The 25,425-nt window shown below is 43.1% G+C and overlaps 1 protein-coding gene across 2 annotated transcripts; it reads left to right on the top strand.

Annotated features, from left to right (window-relative positions):
• Positions 1 to 1,611: 1,611 nt before the first annotated feature.
• LOC115192734 (hyaluronidase-5) lies at positions 1,612 to 7,075 on the top strand. 2 transcript variants are annotated; one of them, XM_029751544.1, is made up of 5 exons: positions 1,622 to 1,830; positions 3,544 to 3,593; positions 3,879 to 4,841; positions 5,528 to 5,617; positions 5,761 to 7,075. In XM_029751544.1, the coding sequence occupies exons 3-5, from the start codon at positions 3,900 to 3,902 to the stop codon at positions 6,163 to 6,165; spliced, it is 1,437 nt and encodes a 478-aa protein (XP_029607404.1). In that variant the 5' UTR covers positions 1,622 to 1,830; positions 3,544 to 3,593; positions 3,879 to 3,899; the 3' UTR covers positions 6,166 to 7,075. The 2 variants fall into 2 exon arrangements, with proteins under 2 accessions (XP_029607403.1, XP_029607404.1); XM_029751543.1 differs by lacking the exon at positions 3,544 to 3,593 and having other exon boundaries at positions 1,612 to 1,830.
• The last annotated feature ends 18,350 nt before the right edge of the window (positions 7,076 to 25,425 follow it).

Genomic DNA, 25,425 nt, shown 5'->3' on the forward strand with positions numbered 1-25,425 from the left:
CTGTTTTTCCCCAGTCTCTTTTTCTCGCTCTCCTGGTTTTGACCTTTGCCTGTCCTAACTCTGAGCCTGCCTGCCTGACCACTCTGCCTGCCCCCGACCCTGAGCCGGCCTGCCATCCTGTGCCTTTGCCACTACTCTGGATTATTGACCCTGCCTGTCTTGACCTGTTGTTTGCCTGCCCCTGTTGCTGTAATAAACATTGTTACTTCAACACAGTCTGCATTTGGGTCTTACCTGAAACGTGATAGTAACCTTTAACCCCATAACCTTTGAGGGGCTTTAAGTAATGCTACTGTGATAATTACGTTGATGAAATAGTGTGTTTTAACCCCTTAGAGTTGATTGACGCACCAGTGCATAACAAAAAAATCCCAATCAAAATCCGTCAGTTTAAGATAGAGATGTTTTTTTGCATTGGATGCGTCTCAATTTAGTGAAAGGTGGCAAAGCTAGAGGTTGTTTGTCAGACCATGAGACATCCCAAAAAATCAGTCTTCTCACAAAAACATCTTTTGTGTCTGAAGGGCTTGAGCTATTATGACCAGTCTTTCGAAAGGGGGAGACTCTCACGAATGACGTTCTCCATTTTGCTCTATGACCCCCACGAGTGTCAAGAGACTCGTATGAAGTTGGTACCGTCAATGTGCAAACTTCTGCTTGGTAGCGTCCAAACACTTTGGGTTTCAAACTAATGGGATTCTCCTGAACATGATGGTGTTCTCCATTTTGCTCTACGACTCCCACAAGTGTCACGGGACTCGTCTGAAGGTAACCGGTACAGGTAAAAAAAAGTTTGTTTTGTGCCTACCCCCTAAAAAATATACATATATTTCCTGAGATTTTTTGTGTGTCTCCTAGAATTAAGACAACCACTTCAAAACCTTGTATCTTATTATTTATTTTTGGACTGTCTTTTTGGCCATTAATGAATGTGTTTTTCACAAAATGTATATTTAATTACATCTGTTTTTATATATATAGATTTTTTTTTATACCTAAAAGGGTCCTAAAATTCCAAATAGTGGCTTTAGTGAAGGCCAAAATGTATATTTAATTACATCTGTTTTTATATATATAGATTTATTTTTATACCTAAACGGATCCTAAAATTCCAAATAGTGGCTTTAGTGAAGGCCAAAATGTATATTTAATTACATCTGTTTTTATATATAGAGATTTTTTTTTATACCTAAACGGGTCCTAAAATTCCAAATCAAATAGCTAAATGATCCATAGTATGACCAACAATTCCTGATTTCAGCTTGATTTCCTGATTCCTGATTTCACCCCCCCCCCCCCCCCCCCCCCAACGTCTTACACGCCAAAGAATTAACAGTTTCGGTCAGACAGATATGATGAAATTACTAGCTACGTATGTACAATTACTCAGCAGTACATTTCCAACTTAAACTGACCAAGCATATAGAGGGAAAGATATCATGACACATAGCAAGGATATATGGTGGTGTCCACACATTGTTGTGATAAACATGTTTCCTCATACCCCACTCCAGGCACAGGCAAGTTCTTTTTAAACCTGTTCATATCAACGAATTCCAATAAATAGAACCCCCTGAGGGAATCACAAGACCTAGCATATAAATCAAAGTCTGTCTTCTCCGTGCTGACAAGTTTGCGTAAGCGTTTGCTGTGTAACACCAAGCTACGCTCAAAGCTATTGCAGAACATATTTAGAGACACACTATTTAAATTTCCCAGATGAGACCTGGGGTGAGGCTTGTAGTAAGGGATCAAACATTTTGAGCGGAAGAAGGAGACATACAGAGTGTGCTGGATTGCAAGGAATTTGTGTGAGAATCCCTGGAACAGGTGTGTGCACATTCATGTTGTAACCTTTAATCCTTTGTTCTACCAGCTTGACAACTTTGTTTAGTCTCATTTTCTTTCATGTTATTGTTTGAAGTATGTTTGAAGTGGTATAGATGTAGGATCTTAATTTGAGCCAGTTTGCAACAGCAGGAAAATAATCCTGCAGCAAAAGGAAATGTGAATTATTACGTGGATTATAATTAATGGACATTTGAGCAGGGGTTGGTTCATTTTTCAAAGTGGAAATGACAAACTTTAGAAGCCTTTTTAAACCTTGAATACATTACAAGTTTGCATTTCCTGATGTGCAGGAAAATTCTCAGAAACAAAAGAGCGATCAAATTAAGATCCTACATCTGTAGTGTTTTGTCTTGGCCAGCGATCGCCTGTCTCTTGTCCTTTCTCTAGCCTTGTTGAGATGTGTGCTGATAAAACATTGAAGTCAAGCCACCTGTGGCTGTTTTGACATAAGTTCCAATTTTATGACCCATAATAAAATATAAAGTATAGTGATTTAATGTGAGGAATGTGCCTCTGGTGGTTAATTCCATTGGTGTGTAAGAGCGGGAATTGGAGTTGATGATCATTGATTAGTAATGCCTGATGTGTGTCTAAATTCCTGTCTGCCACGTAAACTAATTGAGATGGTGGTAATGTAACGCAACATTTGTAGGTTTCAGAGAGTGGAACATCAGCTATGTTAAAGAAAGACTTGGACACGAGACAGCTTAACTGGATGGGACTTTATTCCAGGACAACCACCATCCTAATTAGTTCAAGTGAGAGAGACATGTACACTCTTAGAAAAAAAGGTGCAATGTACAACCAAAAAGGGGTCTTTGGCTGTCCTCGTAGGAGAACCCTTTGAAGAACCCCTTTTGGTTCCAGATAGAACTATTTTGGGTTCCATGTAGAACCCTCTGTGGAAAGGGTTCTACATGGAACCCAAAATAGTTCTACCTTGAACCAATAAGGGTTCTTCCTGGAACCAAAAAGTGTTATCGTATGTGGATAGCCGCAGAACCCTTATGGAACCCTTTTTTCTAAGAGTGTAGAACTGGGACAATAAACTCTGACCATACCAATCACTTATCGCAGGCATTTTACAGATATCCTTCATTAAAATAAGTAGCATTTACTACAGAAATTTGAAATACGTTTGTTAATATGGGTGATTGTTCATTTTACAATTGATGACTTCAACCATCAAACTATTTGTAGTTTAAAGTATATAGTATATATATGTGATGTGATGCACATTATGTGATGTGATGCATATTAATGTTATAAATGTATCGTTCTATTTATCATAATCACATAAATTCAGGCAATTTATTGTATTATGGATTTATGTCCATATCACTGAGCTCTAATTCACACGTCAGGCATTGCTAATAAATGATCATCAACTCCAATTCCCACTCTTCCAGTCACAATACATTGTGAAATAGTACAAGTGCCAACGGGTTTTCTTGAGGAAAGAGAAAAACAGAACATAGATCAGATCTTTGGAAATGCTCCAAATCAATTACCCTTTACATAATAATGGAATTTCTTATTATTCTTAACTCTGCTGTAGGGGAAATGGGGTGGTAATTTTCAGCAGTTGAGAAATCACAGATATGATTGAATACAATGTGCTCAGTTTTGTGCTGATGTCATTCTCTATTGCCTCCATTTTGACTATTACTTCTATTTTTACCGTTTGTGCAGTGTTTGGTTGTTTTTTCCACTCCACACAAGATGTTCCCTCACAGAAAAATGTAATTATTTTTATTGAATTGAACACTTCAAATGTAAAAGCTTTTTTGAGTAGATGGTGCAGGATAGAATGCTGATCAATGATGTCACAGTTATGTTTGTATTTGCCAAAATTACATCAAACAAAAACAAATACTTCTTTGAAAGGAAATCTGCTTTGAAAAGAAAGGTAGTGCAGAACACATTTACCTATTTAAATTTTGGTTAGATGTGCTTTCTTTTGATACTGCTCCAAAACATTACTCACAATAACTTTGATTGATTATGCTCTGTTTTCCCATCTTAAGGAATAAGACACAGAGTTGAAAATGAATCTGGACAGGGTCTCCTTTCGTGGACTGCACTTCATGGAATGTTTTTTTCTCATGACTCTGCTGGGCACTAACTGGGCACTACCTAAAACAGACCCACCTGTAGATCCTGACTACCCCTTCCTATTCATGTGGAACGCTCCCACAGAACTCTGCGAGACCAGATTTGGCGTGGTTCTCAACCTCTCCCACTTCCAGTTAGTGAGCAGCACTTTGAAGTCTGCCACCAACCAAAGCATCTCCATTTTCTACACTGACCGTTTCGGCCTCTTCCCCTACGTGGACGAGGACACAGGGGAAATGTACGACGAAGGCCTTCCACAGCTGATTGATTTCCAGGAACACCGTGAGCAGGCCGAAGATGACATTGAATACTACATCCCCGAAGACCAACCAGGCCTCGCCATCCTTGACTTTGAGGAGTGGCGACCACAGTGGGCCCGAAACTGGGGCAGCAAGGACATCTATCGAGATCTCTCAATTGAGACTGTGAAAACCAAGACCCCAACCTTATCCGATGACGAGGCCGAAGACAGAGCCAAGATAGTGTTTGAGCGAGCAGCAAAGCGATACTTTCTCCGATCTCTCTTGGTTGGGAAGAGGCTAAGACCCAACAGGCTTTGGGGATTCTATCTGTACCCGGACTGTTACAACTACGACTACAACCAGGATATGAGTGATTATTCTGGGAGTTGTCCTGAGCTTGAGCAAGAGAGGAACGATGAGTTGATGTGGCTATGGAAGGAGTCCACTGCTCTCTATCCATCCATCTATCTGGAGCTGATCCTGAGAGATTCCTACCAAGCCCGCCTGTTTGTCCGCCACCGCATTCAGGAAGCTATGAGAGTATCCATGCTCCCCAACCAAAGTTACGCCATTCCTGTCTACGCCTACATCCGCCCAGTTTTCAAAGATAGTGGTGATGACTACATGTCAGAGGTCAGTGAACACTGTCAAGAGATCTGAAAACAATTTTGTACCTGACAGCACACTAACTGGCCTAAAATCAGACATAGCCTAAACCAGGGATCTGCAACTAGATTCAGCCGTGGGAGAGGATGGAACTTAATTATAATAATTTGTACACTGCATAATTGACCACAACTAAGCCCAAAAAGAGATTGTATTTCAAAAGAACAATACTTTCATACCTTGATTACATTGAGACACAATCACATATGTCTTTTTTTATATTTGTGGGAATAATGTAACAGATTTCCTAAATGAAACAAATGTTTTACTGGAATCCTGGTGATTTTAGTATTTTTTTACGTAAAACTAAAATCCTACAAAAAAGACGTATATTTTTTATGTTGCTAAAAACTTTTGTTGTTGTTGCTAAAAATCTTTTGCCGACCCCTGGCCTAAATGTCTGAAGGGTAGAGCTAAAAAATCATTGTGATATTTTCCTTTAATCCTCTGTTCTACCAACATGACAACTTTGTTTAGTCTCATTTTCTCTCGTGTTATTGTTTGAAGTGTGTTTGAAGTGCTAGTGTTTTGTCTTGGCAAAATGTGTATCCTTTGAATGACTTGGTGTGATTTGTATCTTTTAAATGACTTGGTGGGGGTCTATTGTGTCATAGTGATTTTCCCTTATGGCTTTGTAACTCTGTGGTTTCCAGTATGACCTGGTGAATACCATTGGGGAGGCAGCTGCCCTGGGAGCTGCTGGGGTGATCTCCTGGGGGGACATGAACGTCACTGACTCAGAGGTATGCTCCCTATTTCTATACAGATCTATTTCATATGCTTCTAAGAACAATCCATACATCTTTAACACCTAAATGCATTTAATCAAATATTTAATGTAAACACAACAAAAACACTGTATCGTTCTGCCCTTAACTTTTCACAGGACTCCTGCTTCGCTGCCAGACGCCACCTGGAGAAGATCATGAATCCATACATCTTGAATGTTTCCACAGCATCGCGGCTGTGCAGCGAGGCTTTGTGTCAGGCAAATGGCCGATGCATAAGAAAGCACTGGAACAGAGACGACTACCTACACCTCAACCCATACGTCTTCCAGATCAAGAGATATAAAACAGGCAATCTGGCTGTGAAGGGGGAAATGTCCCAATATGAGATTGACTGGTTTGCTGACAGATTTGACTGTTTGTGCTACTCTGACGAACCATGTCAGTCCTCCATTACTCTAAACTCCTTCCCCAAATTTGTCCAAAGCAATGGAACTCCCCAATACTTCCAACTGTTTGTCATTCTGACTTCTATTGTCTACAGTATGTATGTTTTTTTGTAATGATGTGCAACATCACAGGAAGCTGGTGAAGGGAAGACTGCTAATAATGGCTGGAATGGAGTGAATGGATTGGTATCAAGCATATGGAAACCATGTGTTTGATACCATTTGATTTATTCCTTTCCAGCCATTACTATGAGCCCGTCCTTCCCAATTAAGGTGCCACCAGCCACCTGTGATTTATGTGTATTGTGGACAAAAGGAGGTGTTGTACTGTGTTGTACTGTCACTTGGAGTTTCCAGGGCTTCTTGAGTTTATGTTTGGGATACTAGTTTGGGTTGCTACCATATGTAAAAAATTCTAATAAAAAAGTTTAGGTAAAAGGTATGAACACACTGCACTTTTGGTGAAAATACGAAAACATAATTGAAACTGCTGTGAAAAGTGTAAATACATTTGATGGTGATGTAAAAGTACACATTATGGTGAAATACCATCATTTCCAAGTAAAGACAAGATCACAAGTGTAACTGGATATACTGTATATCCACAACTTTTAACTAGGTTTCTAATGTCATATACCGTATATCTACAACCTTTAACTAGGTTTCTAATGTGATATACTGTATATCCACAACCTTTAACTAGGTTTCTAATGTGATATACAGTACCCAATATCTTATGACACTGTAAGAATTCATCAGGTATATAGGCTACTGGCATTTGGCTACTGGCATTTCCTGTCAATGACAAGTTTCCTGTTCACAAATCTCCAGATGGCTTTCAAAACCTGTTGTTTAGCTCGAGGGAACTTTGTGACTGTCTGACAGATTTTTAAAAAATACATTGATCATGAAAATACTTTTTAACTCTGCATTGCTGGGAAAAGGCTCATAAGTAAGCATTTCACAGTATAGTCTATACCTGATGTATTCGGGCATGTGACAAATAAAATGTGATTTGATTTCAGTCATTTCTCACAGATATTATTGGACGTTGCAGATCCACAGCATGAATCCATGTGTCTTCTGGCTAGAGTGCCTATGTGTCTCCCTAAAGGGACAATGTAAACAAATAATCCAGACCATACCACTATGTTCCACCCGAGCTCCTGGTTGCTCTTAGCTTTCCTCCATTTGAAAATATGTAACCAGTAGAGTCGCCTAGCCAGACAGGAAGGGAATGCATCATGAAGAAGGGCAACGTAAATTAAACTCCTGCTGATAGAGTAAAGCAACTGTAGGGGGCGATAAATCTGTATTTTTGAACTGATTCCTCTGGGTTAGTCAAGGGATAACAGTGACAACAATTCCTCTCACATATCCCATTTACATTACATTTACATTATAGTCATTTAGCAGACACTCTTATCCAGAGCAACTTACAGTAGTGAATGCATACATTTCATACAATTTCATTCATTTTTTTTCTTCCCTGTACTGGCCCCCCGTGGGAATCAAACCCACAACCCTGGTGTTGCAAACACCATGCTCTACCAACTGAGCTACAGGGAAGACATTTTGCATGGGAAACACCTCATGGATTAAATGAAATACATTTTGAAACCAATAAGGCAACTTGAACTGGTTACATCATTTCACATAGCAATGACACATACCAATGGCACTCATCATTCATTGAAATGACCATTAAACAGCAGGACATATCCCAGATTGTGTCTTTAATAAGAGTTCAAGAGTAACTCCATCAAGTGTTTTTCTATTCAGTAAAACTTTTGATATTCAGTGAAGTTCTTGCTTCCACAGGTGGCATTCTAATACTGGGCAGCCACAGTCCAGCTGAATGAAACAGTGCAAATGGTTTAACTGTACAGCATAACACAGGGCCCTAAGCATGACACATCAACACACACTGATGTGACACCGGGTGACTGTCTGCGATTAGAGTGGGTTTACACTCATCTCAAGGGTGGGTGGAGGTGGTCTTTACAACTACAGAGTGACCTAAGCGGCATTGGCTCTCTCAAGTGCAACACAAAAGGGGGTCTATAGCCGGACAGTGTATCTGCACAAACCATTCAGCAATTTCTTCTAAAATGTCGTATGAATGTCACCATGTCAGGGTAATGTCAGGAACAGTCTTGAGTGACCCACTCCTTTCATCAGAACACTCAATTCAACGTCTAAAGGACATGGAAACAATGCTGACTCAACCAGTGTCTGCCCAGTGGGAAGTGTTACATCTGACAGAGAGATAAGTCATTTAGAGAAAGGACTGGGGAATGCAGTAATATGAAATAATGTACTCTCTTATAACAGCACCTTAAAGCTACTATGCTGCAGGGTAAGCCCTAATGGTTATTATATTTCATGAGTCTGAGGTCTGAGGACACTACATTGTCCTACTGATTGATTTAGATTAGGGAGAGCATGCTGATGAGGGGAGATCAAATCCCTTTGTCTGAAGACTTAGATTAGGGAGAGCATGCTGATGAGGGGAGATCAAATCCCTTTGTCTGAAGACTTAGATTAGGGAGAGCATGCTGACGTGTGGAGATCAAATCCCTTTGTCTGAAGATTTAGATTAGAGAGAGCATGCTGATGTGTGGAGATCAAATCCCATTGGACTCCATTCTCTTCAGGAGTCAAATTAATGTTTGATGAATATGAAATGAAAATGGCAGAAATTATAATACACCAAATACGTAATGTGCCCCTGGTGTTTGTCCGTGTGTCTGTGTCCGTGTGTGTGTGTCCGTGTGTCCATGTCTGTGTCTGTATGCAATTGTAAGCACCTGTGTTTGTGGGGTGCTGGGGTGGGGCTAGGGTTTGGGCATATTTATCTGTACTTGTCTTCTTGTCAACATATGTTTGTTTTGTGTGTGTGCGTGTGTGTGTGTTTAGTGAAACACACACACAAAACAAATCTTGCTATACACCTGCTGCCTGTGCCTCACTGCATTGAACTTCCCTTACGGAAAAAACACGAGGTCACGTGATCACATGTGAAATTCACATTATTTCTCCATGAGGATTTTCTTTGATTTCTGTATGACTGTGAGATACAAGAGGACTGCTTCAAATACAGAGAGCTGAGGCTATGAAGTTCCAACCCAGTGTGGGATACTCACAGAAACAAGAACGAATCGTTAAATCTCTATAATCCACTGCAGAAAACCTCAATCTCCTCTCTCCTAAGCTATAGCCATCTACAGAGAGTGAGAGCCTTGATATCACCATGGTTACAATTCTAATCACATTCTCATCTAATTTCCGTCACAAAACAAAACTTCTTATCGACATACTGGAGTATCATCAAGTTAATCCTGACAACTATAATCCACATTGTTTCCCTCTAGAAAGCTTATCATTGGACAATATCTGGGAACCACAAATTAAGTAGTTTTTTCAAGCCAGTTTTGCCATGTTTAACTTCGAAAGGTCGAGGATAGGATTGAAGTTGATCACGACTTAATGAATGTAAGATAAGTAGAGAACGCTATCGTGTCCCTTTGCATAGGCCCTTTCCCAACCCTCCAGAGGGTTCACACACTAAAGCATCCAGGAAATACATCTGCATAGGTCTCAATAAAGAGAAACGTGTGTGTGTGTGCATGTATATCAAGGAGCATTATGTGTAGACTTTTATTTATCATCCCATAGAATCATATTCTGGGGACAGGAGGGCGTCAAGGTTCTATAGCAGGAAGCGATCAAGGTTTTATAGAAGGAGGGGATCAATGTTCTATAACAGGAGGGGATCAATGTTCTATAACAGGAGGGGGTCAAGGTTCTATAGCAGGAGGGAATCAACGTTCTATAGCAGGAGGGGATCAAGGTTCAATGACGGGGGGTCAAGGTTCTATAACAGGAGGGTGTCAAGGTTCTATAGCAGGAGTGAATCAAGGTTCTATAACAGGAAGGGTTCAAGGTTCTATAACAGGAGGGGATAAAGGTTCTATGATGGAGGGGTCAAGGTTCTATAGCAGGAGGGGATCAAGGTTCTATAACAGGAGGGAATCAAGGTTCTATAACAGGGGGAGTCAAGGTTCTATAACAGGGTGGGTCAAGGTTCTATAGCAGGAGGGGTGCAAGGTTCAATAGCAGGAGGGGTTCAAGGTTCTATAACAGGAGAGGGTCAAGGTTCTATAGCAGGAGGGGATCAAGGTTCTATAGCAGGAGGGGGTCAAGGTTCTATAGCAGGAGGGGCTTCAGGTTCTATAGCAGGAGGGGCTTCAGATCCTTTAACAGGAGGGGATCAATGTTCTATAGCAGGAGGGGTTCAAGGTTCTATAGCAGGAGGGATTCAAGGTTCTATAGCAGGAGGGACTCAAGGTTCTATAGCAGGAGGGGTTTAAGGTTCTATAACAGGAGGCAATCAAGGTTCTTTAACAGGAGGGGGTCAAGGTTCTATACTGTAGCAGGAGGGGGTCAAGGTTCTGTAATAGAAGTGGATAAAGGTTCTATAGCAGAAGGGGATCAAGGCACCCAGTGACATACTATACATCCTTAAGCCACCCCCCCCCCCCCCCCCCCCATTTCTGCTCTGTCCATCTGTTGGGGAGCCTCTGTGGCTCGAAACCTCTCTCACTCATGCACGCACGCGCACACACACGCACGTGCACAAACACACACTCACACACATACACATGAAAGGTGAAACTACAGCTGAAAAGTGATTATTACAAACGCAACCATGAGTCAATTTTGATAGCTCTACCTGATCATTGAAAAGCTCACATGCTAACATTCCTTTCAATACAGTGCTAATGACATAAAGTAATAATAATAGTAAGTGATAGCTGAATCCCATCCTTAATTGTGTCATTATAAATCCTCATTTGATTAGTCATATCCTTTGTTTAAAAGGTTATGTTCAAGATAAAGCTTGTATTTAGTATTTTTGATAATCAAGTTCCTTATCCCTCCCCAAGTCCCAAAGCTGTAATTCAGTGACTGAATTTAACTCAACTGAATTAAAATTAACTGATCTGATCTGGACTGAATTGAGTCGAGTTTAACTGAACTAACTTGAAGTGAACTGAGCTGAATATTGGCCTAATTGTCTACTGAGCCACTTTAGCATCATGAACCACTTTTATGCAATAATAGTATGATTTAATTTCCCATCACAATGTCATCTCAGGTGCTCTGACACTGGTGGTTTGACACTGGTGGTTTGTGGTTTGTGGGATGAAGCTTGATGCTAACACATGCATTAGCAAGCTAGCTTGCATTAGCAAGCGTTTACAAGTCTGGTTCATCCTTGGGAGCAATTTCCAAATGCCTGAAGGTACCACGTTCATCTGTACAAACAATAGTACGCAAGTAGAAACACCATGGGACCACACAGCCGTCATACCGCTCAGGAAGGAGACGCGTTCTGTCTCCTAGAGATTAACGTACTTTGGTGCGAAAAGTGCAAATCAATCCCAGAACAACAGCAAAGGACCTTGTGAAGATGCTGGAGGAAACAGGCACAAAAGTATCTATATTCACAGTAAAACGGGTCCTATATCGACATAACCTGAATGGCCGCTCAGCAAGGAAGAAGCCACTGCTCTAAAACCGCCATAAAAAAGCCAGACTACGGTTTGCAACTGCACATGGGGACAAAGATCGTACTTTTTGGAGAAATGTCCTCTGGTCTGATGAAACAAAAATAGAACTGTTTGGCCATAATGACCATTGTTATGTTTGGAGGAAAAAGGGGGAGGCTTGCAAGCCGAAGAACACCATCCCAACCATGAAGCACGGGGGTGGCAGCATCATGTTGGGGGGGTGCTTTGCTGCAGGAGGGACTGGTGCACTTTACAAAATAGATGGCATCATGAGGAAAGAAAATTATGTGGATATACTGAAGCAACATCTCAAGACATCAGTCAGGAAGTTAAAGAAAAATAATCCTCATTATAGAAAAATATCCTCATCAATCTACACACAATACTCCATAATGACAAAGTGAAAACAGGTTTTTAGAAATTTTAGCAAATACCTTATTTACATAAGTATTTTTTGCTATATGAGCGCAGGTACATCTAAATTGAGCGCAGGTACATCCTGTTTCCATTGATCAACCTTGAGATGTTTCTACAACTTGATTGGAGTCCACCTGTGGTAAATTCAATTGATTGGACATGATTTGTAAAAGCACATAAAATCAAATCAAATTAAATTGTATTCGGTACATGCGCCGAATACAACACGGTGAAATGTTGACTTACAAGCCCTGAACAAACAATGAAGTTTTAAAAAAAATAGCTGGGTAAAAAAATGTAATTACAAATAATTCAAGAGCAGCAGAAAAATAGCAATAGTGAGGCTATATGCAGGGGGTACCAGTACAGAGTCAATGTGCAAGGGCACCAGTTAGTCGAGGTAATTGAGGTAATATGTACATATGTACATGTAGGTAAAATAAAAGAGAGTAGCAGCAGCATAAAATAGGGGGCGGGGGGGGGGCAATGCAAATAGACTGGGTGGCCATTTGATTAGCTGTTCAGGAGTCTTATGGCTTGGGGGTAGAAGCTGTTCAGAAGCCTTTTAGACCTAGACTTGGCGCTCCAGTACCGCTTGCCGTGCGGTAGCAGAGAGAATAGTCTATGACTAGGTTGGCTGGAGTATTTGACAATATTTGGCGCCGTCCTCTGACACCATCTGGTATAGAGATCCTGGATGGCAGGAAGCTTGGCCCCAGTGATGTACTGGGCTGTACGCACTACCCTCTGTAGTGCGTTGCGGTCGGATGTCAAGCAGTTGCCATACAAAGGCAGTCATGCAACCAGTCAGGATACTCTCGATGGTGCAGCTGTAGAACTTTTTGACGATCTGAGGACCCATGGCAAATCTTTTCAGTCTCCTGAAGGAGAATAAGCTTTGTCGTGCCCTCTTCACGACTGTCTTGGTGTGTTTGGACCATGATAGTTTGTTGTTGATGTGGACACCAAGGAACATGAAGCTCTCAACCTACTCCACTACAGCCCCGTCGATGAGAATGGAGGCGTGCTCGGTCCTCCTTTTCCTGTAGTCCACAATCATCTCCTTTGTCTTGATCATGTTGAGGGAGAGGTTGTTGTCCTGGCACCAAACAGCCAGGTCTCTGACCTCCTCCCTATAGGCTGTCTCATCGTTGTAGGTGATCAGTCTACCACTGTTGTGTGTAGACTGGAAAACGTAATGATGGTGTTGGAGTCGTGCCTGACCATACAGTCATGAGTGAAAAGGGAGTACAGGAGGGGACTGAGCATGCACCTCTGAGGGGCCCCCATGTTGAGGATCAGCGTGGTGGATGTGTTGTTACCTACCCTTACCACCTGGGGGGCGGCCCGTCAGGAGGTGCAGGATCCAGTTGCAGAGGCAGGTGTTTAGTCCCAGGGTCCTTAGCTTAGTGATGAGCTTTGAGGGCACTATGGTGTTGAACACTGAGCTGTAGTCAACGAATAGCATTCTCACATAGGTGTTCCTTTTGTCCAGGTGGGAAAGGGCAGTGTGGAGTGCAATAGAGATTGCATCATCTGTGGACCTGTTGGGGCGGTATGTAAGTTGGAGTGGGTCTAGGGTTTCTGAGATAATGGTGTTGATGTGAGCCATGACCAGCCTTTTAAAGCACTTCATGGCTACATACGTGAGTGCTACGGGTTAGTAGTCATTTAGGAAGGTTACCTTAGTGTTCTTGGGCACAGGGACTATGGTGGTTTACTTGAAACATGTTGATATTACAGACTCAGTCAGGGACAGGTTGAAAATGTCAGTGAAGACACTAGCCAGTTGGTCAGCCCATGCTCGGAGTACACATCATGGTAATCCATCTGACCCTGCGGCCTTTTGAATGTTGACCTGTTTAAAGGTCTTACATCGGCTACGGAGAGCGTGATCATCAGGAACAGCTGATGCTCTCATGCATGTTTCAGTGTTACTTGCCTCAAAGCTAGCATGGCTCTAATTTAGCTTGTCTGGTAGGCTCATGTCATTGGGCAGCTCGCAGCTGGGCTTCACTTTGTAGTCTGTAATAGTTTGCAAGCCATGCCACATCCAACAAGCGTCGGAGCCAGTGTAGTACGATTCAATCTTTGTCCTGTATTGACACTTTGCCTATTTGATGGTTTGTTGGAGGGCATAGCGGGATTTCTTATAAGTCCCGCTCCTTGAAAGCGGCAGCTCTAGCCTTTAGCTCAGTGGCGGATGTTGCCTGTAATCCATTGCTTCTGGGTGGGGTATGTATGTACAGTCACTGTGGGGATGATGTCATCGATGCACTTATTGACGAAGCCAGTGACTGATGAGGTGTACTCCTCAATGCCATCAGAAGAATCCCGGAACATATTCCAGTCTGTGCTAGCAAAAGTCCTGTAGCTTAGCATCTGCTTCATCTGACCACTTTTTTATTGACCGAGTCACTGGTGCTTCCTGCTTTAGTTTTTGCTTGTAAGGTGGAATCAGGAGGATAGAATTGTGGTCAGATTTGCCAAATGGAGGGCGAGGGAGAGCTTTATACATGTTTGTTTCCCTCTGGTTGCACATTTAACATGCTGGTAGAAATGAGGTACAACGGATTTAAGTTCCCATGCATTAAAGTCCTCGACCACTAGGAGCGCTGCCTCTGGATGATCGTTTTCTTTTTTGCTTGTGGCCGTATACAGCTCATTGATTGTGGTCTTAGTGCCAGCATCGGTTTGTGGTGGTAAATAGACAGCTACGAAGAATATAGATGAAAACTCTCTCGGTAAATAGTGTCGTCTACAGCTTATCATGAGATACTCTACCTCAGGTGAGCAAAACCTCGAGACTTCCTTAGATTTCGTGCACCATCTGTTGTTTTCAAATGTACATGTCTTACCAGAGGCTGTTGTTCTATCGTGCCGAAAAAGTGTAAAACCCGCCAGCTGTATGTTATTCATGTCATCTTTCAGCCACGACTCTGTGAAACATAAGATAATACAGTTTTTAATATCCTGTTGGTAGAATATACATGCTCAAAGTTTGTCTATTTTAATATCCAATGATTGTATGTTGGCTAATAGGACAGATATTAAAGGTAGATTTCCCACTCGCCGTCGGATCCTTACAAGTCACCCAGACCTACGTCCTCGGAATCTCTGTCTCTTTCTCCTGCGAATGACGGGGATGAGGGCCTTGTCGGGTGTCTAGAGAAAATCCTTTGCGTCCGATTCGTTAAAGAAAAAATATTCTTCCATTACGGGTGAGTAATCGCTGTCCTGATATCTAGAAACTCTTTTCGGTCATAAGAGTCGGTGGCAGAAACATTATGTACAAAATAAGTTACAAATAACGTGAAAAAACACACACAATAGCACAATTGGTTAGGGGACCATAAAACGGCAGCCATCTCCTCCGGCGCCATTATCATTACACCTGTCTATATAAGGTCCCACAGTTGACAGTGCATGTCAGAGCAAAAACCAAGCCAAGAGGTCGAAGGAATTGTCCATAGACCTCAGGGAGGTGACCAAGGAGCGGATGTGCATTCTGACAGAGCTCCAGAGTACCTCTGTGGAGATGGGAGAACCTTCCAGAAGGACAACCATCTCTACAGCACTCCACCAATCAGGCCTTTACGGTAGAGTGGCCAGAGGGAAGCCACTCCTCAGTAAAAGGCACATGACAGCCCTGTTGGACTTTGCCAAAAGTCACCCAAAGGACTCTCAGACCATGAGAAACAAGATTCTCTGGTCTGATGAAACCAAGATTGAACTCTTTGGCCTGAATGCCAAGCGTCCCATCAGGAGGAAACTTGGCACCATCCATACGGTGAAGCATGGTGGTGGCAGCATCGTGCTGTGGGGATGTTTTTCAGTGGCAGGGACTGGGAGACTAGTCAGGATCGAGTGAAAGATGAGTGGAGCAATGTATAGAGAGATTCTTGATGAAAACCTGCTCCAGACTGGGACAAAGCTTCACCTTCCAACAGGACAATGACCCTAAGCACACCGCCAAGACAATGCAGCAGTGGCTTCGGGACAAGTCTCTGAATGTCCTTGAGTGGCCCAGCCAGAGCCCGGATCGAACATATCTGGAGAGACCTGAAAACGGCCGTGCAGCAACGCTCCCCATCCAACCTGACAGAGCTTGAGAGGATCTGCAGAGAAAAATGGGAGAAACTCCCCAAATACAGGTGTGCTAAGCTTGTAGCGTCATACCCAAGAAGACTCGAGGTTGTGATCGCTGCCAAAGGTACTTCAACAAAGTACTGAGTAAAGGGTCTGAATACTTATTTAAATGTGAATAAAAATGTTGTCAATATGGGGTATTGTGTGTAGATTGACAAGGGAAAAAAACGATTTAATCCATTTTAGAACAAAACTGTAATGTATCAGAATGTGGAAAAACTCAAGGGGTCTGAACACATTTTACGAATGCACTGTATGTAAAGAGATCTCAGTGGATGTAGTGCAAGCAGTTGGATTCCCAGTATATACCGTGATATTACCACATGTACAATGAGGACATATTGCTTTGAGGACTTTTATTGGTGAGTTATGAGCCCTGTTCCTTAGAAACAAAGTTGACTGGTGATTGACTGGTAGATTGTGTGCATTGCACCTGTGGCATGGCATTGGGTTGAATTGATTGTGAGCCAGAATGTTCTATAGAACACCAGTAAATTATCACACACAGAGGCGTGTGCTGTGTGCAGTTACTTGTCTCCTTTAAAAATAGCTCCCTTGGCTTAGCTGTTTTCCCTCTCTATTCTCCCGACAATAAAATGTGCATTTGATTATAGCAATATTTCCTCTGGCCTCTTGGATCCTTCCTTAAGTTATGTTAGTCATCTTGTTACTTCTCATCTCCCCCAAGGAACAGTCTCAGTCTGGACACACGCAGCTTTAAAAAGAGGCGCTAGCCTCCATGAGACAAGGAGCCTCTGTGGCCGCATGCTGTCGTATTCCAGCATTAGTACACCATTTTGATGCACTATAATGTAGAATAATGGTCAACATTCTCTCTGTGCTATATAACTGTGTTATGTTGGGTATATCTTTCCTTCTTCTCGTTATACTGTCATCCATCCTCAGAATAAAATAGATTTACTGAATTCTATAGTATTTCTTTTGGGTGTGTTTTCCGACATTTGCGTAAGTGCAACTAAAGCCCATGATTGAGGGTGCAAATCCAGTCCATTTTGAGCCCATTTAGCATTAATATTGCCTCTGTATCACAGAGGTGAAAGGACGTTCTTTCCTCTTGACTTTGAGGCATATAAAGGGTGTATGTAATTACACAGCCCCCTTTGGGTTCAACGGTGCAATGACAGACCCCCTAGAACATCAGTCTTTCAGCAGGCTTCACTTTACCGGCCTCTGTAGGTCTGTCAAGGCAATGGACCAGTTCCCTGGTGATATGAGGAGCTCAAGCCCATCCATTCTTCACTGTCTTCCACATACAATGTTGGGAGGGTGGAGGTGGAGGATGGGGCTTTTGCTGCACCTTCGGACCAATGGAGCGTAGGCCTACAAAGTTGTTAACTTTGACACAGAAGAAGTGGGCTCCCGAGTGGCGCAGCGGTCTAAGGCAGTGCTAGAGGCATCACTACAGACCATGGTTCGATTCCAGGCTGTATCTCAAACAGCCGTGATTCGGAGTCCCATAGGGCGGCGGATAATTGGTCCGGTTTAGACCGTCATTGTAAAAAAAAAAAAATGGTTCTTAACTGACTTGCATATGTAAATAGGAAGTGGGTTATGATTTTAAACAGCCAATACAGAAATGCATAGGGAACAGTTAAGGCTACTATCATCATCATTATTCTCCCAAAACATGCAAAACCTCATGAGGCTTTGTACAGAAAGTACATAAAATAGCATCAGTGACAGAGAAGCCATATGAAGACAGATATGTCTTTAATTTTAGTCTGAATTTATTCTCAGATAAATAATGTGACGTTACTATGGTAATGCTAAGACTGTGCACTGTGTTTTTCTGACACAAAATCTGTTTGAACTTTTGAAGTCTCATTTTGTGGCAGCTACTGATTTGACTTGCCTGGGGATAAATGGGTAGATTCCTAACATGAATATTTGACTAATTAGGAGTAAAAAAAATAACACTTGAATAAAGCCCTTGAAGATGACAATTTCTTTATAAATCATGCATACATTTAGTAACACTACATTTTAAGGGCTATACTGAAATCAAGTGCATGGGTCTGCCAGAGTGGAGTTACTCGAGAACTGAAGCATCAAACACACTAACCTCAAGATTCTCCATTCTTTCATTGAGAGATGGTATAAGTAGATGGGTGGGTTGTTTAACAACAATTTTGGGGCAAAACAACTGTCAAAGCATTATTGACTACATGTAAACTTTATTTAGTCTTCAAGTGTTTATTGAAAACATAAATACATTTGCACAATAAGCACTTGTTTTCTATCAAATACATCGTTACAGTTGTTGGTTAGCTATTTAGCAAATCTTACCATATTAGCATAGATGTGACATAAGTCAAAACACCTCAAAACAAAACATGATATCAAGAACAAGACATAACTATCTGAAACAAGCCACCTATGATTACCCACATAGCAGCTTCTTGTCATTGTTTCTAGCTATCTGATTGTTCAGAATCATAACACTACACAGCCTTCTGCCTCAACGACGCGCACACACACATTTTTGTGATGTTGTTGCAAAACATCAGAATAATTAGGAGCTGTCATGCATGAGACAACCTTGGCTTGGAGCTTTGGGAGTGCTAGCTCGTTAGCAAGGTGGAGGGAAGGGCACTTGCATGATCATGTCACTCATTATCTAACAAAACGTAGACCAGCCACAGGAGAATAAGTAATGTCTGCCTCTCAAAATCTGTTTTCTATGTCTCCTTTTCTCTGATAACAGTCCCTCAGAGCTGAGTATTCTTCCCCCTCTGCTAAGCGCATTTGGAAAGTATTCTGACTTTTTCCACATGTTGTTACATTACAGCCTTAGTCTAAAATGGATTAAATAGTTTTTCCCCTCATCAATCTACACACAATACCCCATAATGACAAAGCAAAAACAGTTAAGATTTACATATGTGTGCTTAGGGTCGTTGTCCTGTTGGAAGGTGAACCTTCACCCCAGTCTGAGGTCCTGAGTGCTCTGGAGCAGGTTTTCATCAAGGATCTTTCTGTACTTGACACCGGTCATCTTTCCCTCAGTCCTGACTAGTCTCCCAGTCCCTGCCTCTGAAAAACATCCCCACAGCATGATGCTGCAACCACCATGCTTCACCGTACGGACGGTGTCAGGTTTCCTCAAGACGTGACACTTGGCATTCAGGCCAAAGTGTTCAATCTTGGTTTCATCAGACTAGAGAATGTTGTTTCTCATGGTCTGAGAGTCCTTTAGGTGCCTCTTGGCAAACTCCTAGCGGGCTGTCATGTGCCTTTTACTGAGGAGTGACTTCCATCTAGCCACATCTAGTTCTCCCATCTCCGCAGAGGTACTCTGGAACTCTGTCAGAGTGACCATTGGGTTCGTGGTCACCTCCCTGACCAAGGCCCTTCTCCCCCGATTGCTCAGTTTGGCCGGGCGGCTAGCTCTAGGAAGAGTCTTGGTGGATCCAAACTTCTTCCATTTAAGAATGATGGAGGCCACTGTGTTCTTGGGGACCTTAAATGCTGCAGAAATGTTTTGGTACCCTTCCCAGATCTGTGCCTCGACACAATCCTGTCTCGGTGCTCTACGGAGAATGCATTCGACCTCATGGCTTGGATTTTGCTCTGACATGTACTATCAACTGTGGGACCTTATATAGACAGGTGTGTGCCTTCCCAAATCATGTCCAATTCATTTTTTTTACCACAGGTGGACTCCAATCAAGTTGTAGAAACATCTCAAAGATGATCAATGGAAACAGGATGCACCTAATCTCAACTTTGAGTCTCAGAGTAAAGGTTCAGAATACTTATGTAAGTAAGGTATTCTTTATGTCTTGCAAACATTTATAAAAACAGTTTTTTCGCCTTGTCATTATGTGGTATTGTCAGTAGATTGATGAGGAAAATGTATTTTTAGAATAAGGCTGCAACGTAACAAAATGTGGAAAAAGTCAAGGAGTCTGAATACTTTCCGAATGCACTGTATCTAGGATCAGCCTACCCCCCATATTTCTAGGATCAGCCTACCCCCTCCCACAGATCTATAATCAGTCTACCCTCTCACAGATCTAGGATCTGTCTACCCTCCCACAGATCTATAATCAGTCTAACCTCTCATAGATCTAGGATCAGCTTACCCTCTACAGATCTAGGATCAGCTTACCCTCTACAGATCTAGGATCAGCTTACCCTCCACAGATCTAGGATCAGTCTAACCTCTCACAGATCTAGGATCAGCTTACCCTCCACGGATCTAGGATCAGTCTACCCTCCCACAGATCTAGGATCAGTCTAACCTCTCACAGATCTAGGATTAGTCTAACCTCTCACAGATCTAGGATCAGTCTACCCTCCCACAGATCTAGGATCAGTCTAACCTCTCACAGATCTAGGATCAGTCTAACCTCTCACAGATCTAGGATCAGTCTAAACTCTCACAGATCTAGGATCAGCCTACCCTCCACAGATCTAGGATCAGCTTACCCTCCACAGATCTAGAATCAGCTTACCCTCCACAGATCTAGGATCAGTCTACCCTCCCACAGATCTAGGATCAGTCTAACCTCTCACAGATCTAGGATCAGTCTAAACTCTCACAGATCTAGGATCAGCTTACCCTCCACAGATCTAGGATCAGTCTACCCTCTCACAGATCTAGGATCAGTCTAAACTCTCACAGATCTAGGATCAGTCTAACCTCTCACAGATCTAGGATCAGTCTAAACTCTCACAGATCTAGGATCAGCTTACCCTCCACAGATCTAGAATCAGCTTACCCTCCACAGATCTAGGATCAGCTTACCCTCCACAGATCTAGGATCAGTCTACCCTCTCATAGATCTAGGATCAGTCTACCCTCCCACAGATCTAGGATCAGCTTACTCTCCACAGATCTAGGATCAGCTTACTCTCCACAGATCTAGGATCAGCCTACCCTCCACAGATCTAGGATCAGCCTACCCTCCACAGATCTAGGATCAGTCTAAACTCTCACAGATCTAGGATCAGCTTACTCTCCACAGATCTAGGATCAGCTTACTATCCACAGATCTAGGATCAGCTTACCCTCTACAGATCTAGGATCAATCTAACCTCTCACAGATCTAGGATCAGCCTACCCTCCACAGATCTAGGATCAGCTTACCCTCCACGGATCTAGGATCAGTCTACCCTCCCACAGATCTAGGATCAGTCTAACCTCTCACAGATCTAGGATCAGCTTACCCTCCACAGATCTAGGATCAGCCTACCCTCCACAGATCTAGGATCAGCTTACCCTCCACAGATCTAGGATCAGTCTAAACTCTCACAGATCTAGGATCAGCTTACCCTCCACAGATCTAGGATCAGCCTACCCTCCACAGATCTAGGATCAGCCTACCCTCCACAGATCTAGGATCAGCCTACCCTCCACAGATCTAGGATCAGTCTACCCTCCCACAGATCTAGGATCAGCCTACCCTCCCACAAACTGTATCTGGGATCAGCCTAACCCTCCCACAATCCTAACCATAACCAGCTATGGGGTGGGTCTAGGGGCAACATTAGCTTACTCCTGACAGGACAGAACATATATGGGCAATTGTCCTCCTTCTTCCAATTGTGTTGGCATGTTTGCCACTTGAAGGATCAGAGGGTGGCCTAACAGCATGCCCACTCACTCAGGGTGTGCCTCTCATGGCTGCTCCTTAGTGAGTTACAGACCATCATTGCCCGCCTTGGCCATTGCCCACATGCCATAAACAACCCCACACAAAGCACCGATTGTTCCCCCTCAATCCGAGTCACACAGTGACGCAAACCCTCTTCTTTGTCTTCCTGTAAAGTCAGCAAAACGTATCTTTTTGAATGAAAGAAAGTCAGTGTGGGTTTAGTTTTCAAAATGCTTACTTTATCAAATGTGAATGAAAACAATAGGAAGTGCTGACTCTTGAAATAGATTCACACTTTTCAGTTTGTGTTCTGTCATACAGATGGTTATCCCAAAAACACTGTCACCAATGTACTGTAATATATTTATTTCAAATGTAAATGTTTTAGTTCATTCACAGATATTACATGGCATATGTTACATGAAGAGCTGCCCTTGGTGCTCATGTAGTGTTTGTGTCCTGTCAGAGCGTTGTGACAGTTGGTGCAGGGTGAAACCACCATTAAGAGATGGCCTCGATGCCATAGCTGTCCTTTCTCTCTTTCTCTCTCTCAGACACACACAAATGCTTATACAGAGTGACACAATGCAGAGTTTGTTATGGCCTCTGGTCAGTGCTGTGTTACCCTTCACCAGCCATTGGTAACTGGCCAGAGGGAGGAGAAGGGCGAGGGAAGGAGAGTACGGGAGGAGAGGAGGAGAGAAGAAGAGAAGGGAGGAGAAGTAGAGGAAGGGAAGAGAGGAGGAGAAGGGAAGAGGAGAGGAGAAAGGAGGAGAAGGAGAGGAAGGGAGGGAGAACAGAGGAGAGGAGAAGGGAGGAGGAGGAGAGGAAGGGAGGAGAACGGAGGAGAGGAGAAGGAGAGGAAGGGAGTAGAACGGAAGGGATGAGAAGGGAGGAGAGGGAGAGGAGGTGAGGAGGAGAGGAGAAGGAAGGAAAAGGAGAAGGGAGGAGAAGGGAGGAGAACAGGAGGAGAAAAAGAGGAGAAGGAAAGGAGAAGGGAGAAGAAGGAGAGGAAGGGAAGAGAAAGGAGGAGGAGAAGGAAGGAGAAGGGAGTAGAAGGAGAGGAGAAGGGAGAAGAAGAGAAGGAGAGGAGAAGGAGAGGAAGGGAGGAGAAGGGAGGAGCAGAGAATCTGAAGCATGATTTAATTATATTGTAGCTTTTCATCATGAAAACAAGGCCAAAGGCTGCAGAGGCCAAATAAGGTCTGTGTAGTTTAGGTTTTTCTTATGTTGGCCTGTGGAAGAAGTTGTGTTCACCTCTACTAGTGGGACTCATATTACTGTGTTCCATGGCCCCTTGGACCCCTAGGGACAAAGTTTTGAAAAGAGCCCCATTCATTGTCACACTGCTCTGGTGAACTTACATATTAAGAAGGTGTCCTACTGCTATGTGTTGCACACTAGAGCTTTATGCCCTCCCAACCTTTTTACGTTGGATTCTCCACAGTAAACAGCTAACCGAACCACCCGCTCCTGACTTCTGCCTCAGCCGAAGCTGGAAAAACATTCCCAAAGATTCAGTTTGTGCTAGTGCTGTACCATTCGGTTTGTGTCAGTGCCCGAGTGATGTGGAGCCAAATTGTGTCTCATGTCATCAGAGTTCCGCTCCAAGCACATTCACTCTTTGTGATTCCAACATTAAATGGACGAGTGCATTGCTTTATTTAAAAGGCTATGCTGTTTCTTTACAGACGTTCTGTGCTAGGGATCACACCTGGGGCCAGTTGGGCATATGCCTGGTCATAACTCGATGCCTGACAGAATTAATTTGAATGTTTTGCTTGATAGCCACAGTCACAGCACTTCAATTGCTGCAGTAAATGGTGTGTAATTGCTGTTAAAAGTACAGTGTGCTATGCAGACTTATGGGCTTACATTTTGGTTAGATTCACTTCCTCTTCCTCGGTTTGGTACACCAAACAGGTTAACAGAGGAATACCATTGACCAGCACTGGCGGAATTCACAAAACCTCCCTGGATCTCTTAAGAGGGGGCACCATCTCTTTGCAAAGATACTTGAAAGGTTCAAACCATTCTTGTCAGGATTTATGTTTTGTGTGCAACAACCGTCCTGTTCATGGCTTTTGTTTTACTGAATTCAAGATACAAGCCACCATTCTTTCTTGTTGATTAAAATCATCCTTCTTTAAACTAATATGGAGAAATCATAATATTTGAAGTAATTTTCCAGCAGGGCTATTAGAGGGTATGGGTGAAGCAGATCATTTGTGCTTAGATAATGACTTCTTAGCATCATTACCCAACTGTCAAAGCCAGGTGTGAGCACTAATAAACTCAGCAAAAAAAGAAACGTCCTCTCACTGTCAACTGCATTTACTTTAAGCAAACTTAACATATGTAAATATTTGTATGAATATAACAAGATTCAACAACTGAGACATAAACTGAACAAGTTCCACAGACATGTGACTAACAGAAATGAAATAATGTGTCCCTGAACAAAGGGGGGGTCAAAATCAAAAGTAACAGTCAGTATCTGGTGTGGCCACCAGCTGCATTAAATACTGCAGTGCATCTCCTCCTCATGGACTGCACCAGATTTGCCAGTTCTTGCTGTGAGATGTTACCCCACTCTTCCACCAAGGCACCTGCAAGTTCCCGGACATTTCTGGGGGGAATGGCCCTAGCCCTCACCCTCCGATCCAACAGGTCCCAGACGTGCTCAATGGGATTGAGATCCGGGCTCTTCGCTGGTCATGGCAGAACACTGACATTCCTGTCTTGCAGGAAATCACGCACAGAACGTGCAGTATGGCTGGTGGCATTGTCATGCTGGAGGGTCATATCAGGATGAGCCTGCAGGAAGGGTACCACATGAAGGAGGAGGATGTCTTCCCTGTAACGCACAGCGTTGAGATTGCCTGCAATGACAACAAGCTCAGTCCAATGATGCTGTGACACACCGCCCCAGACTATGACGGACCCTCCACCTCCAAATCGATCCCGCTCCAGAGTACAGGCCTCAGTGTAACGCTCATTCCTTCGACAATAAACGTGAATCCGACCATCACCCCTGGTGAGACAAAACCGCGACTCGTCAGTGAAGAGCACTTTTTCTGGTCCAGCGACGGTGGGTTTGTGCCCATAGGCGTCGTTGTTGCCGGTGATGTCTGGTGAGGACCTGCCTTACAACAGGCCTACAAAGCCCTCAGTCCAGCCTCTCTCAGTCTGAGCACTGATGGAGGGATTGTGCGTTCCTGGTGTAACTCGGGCAGTTGTTGTTGCCATCCTGTACCTGTCCTGCAGGTGTGATGTTCGGATGTACTGATCATGTGCAGGTGTTGGTACACGTGGTCTGCCACTGCGAGGACGATCAGCTGTCCGTCCTGTCTCCCTGTAGTGCTGTCTTAGGCGTCTCACAGTACAGACATTGCAATTTATTGCCTTGGCCACATCTGAAGTCCTCATGCCTCCTTGCAGCATGCCTAAGGCACATTCACGCAGATGAGCAGGGACCCTGGGCATCTTGCTTTTGGTGTTTTTCAGAGTCAGTAGAAAGGCCTCTTTAGTGTCCTAAGTTTTTATAACTGTGACCTTAATTGCCTACCATCTGTAAGCTGTTAGCGTCTTAACAACCGTTCCACAGGTAC

The sequence above is a fragment of the Salmo trutta genome, chromosome 4 (genome assembly GCF_901001165.1).
Source record: "Salmo trutta chromosome 4, fSalTru1.1, whole genome shotgun sequence".
In the NCBI taxonomy this organism is placed as follows: domain Eukaryota; kingdom Metazoa; phylum Chordata; class Actinopteri; order Salmoniformes; family Salmonidae; genus Salmo; species Salmo trutta.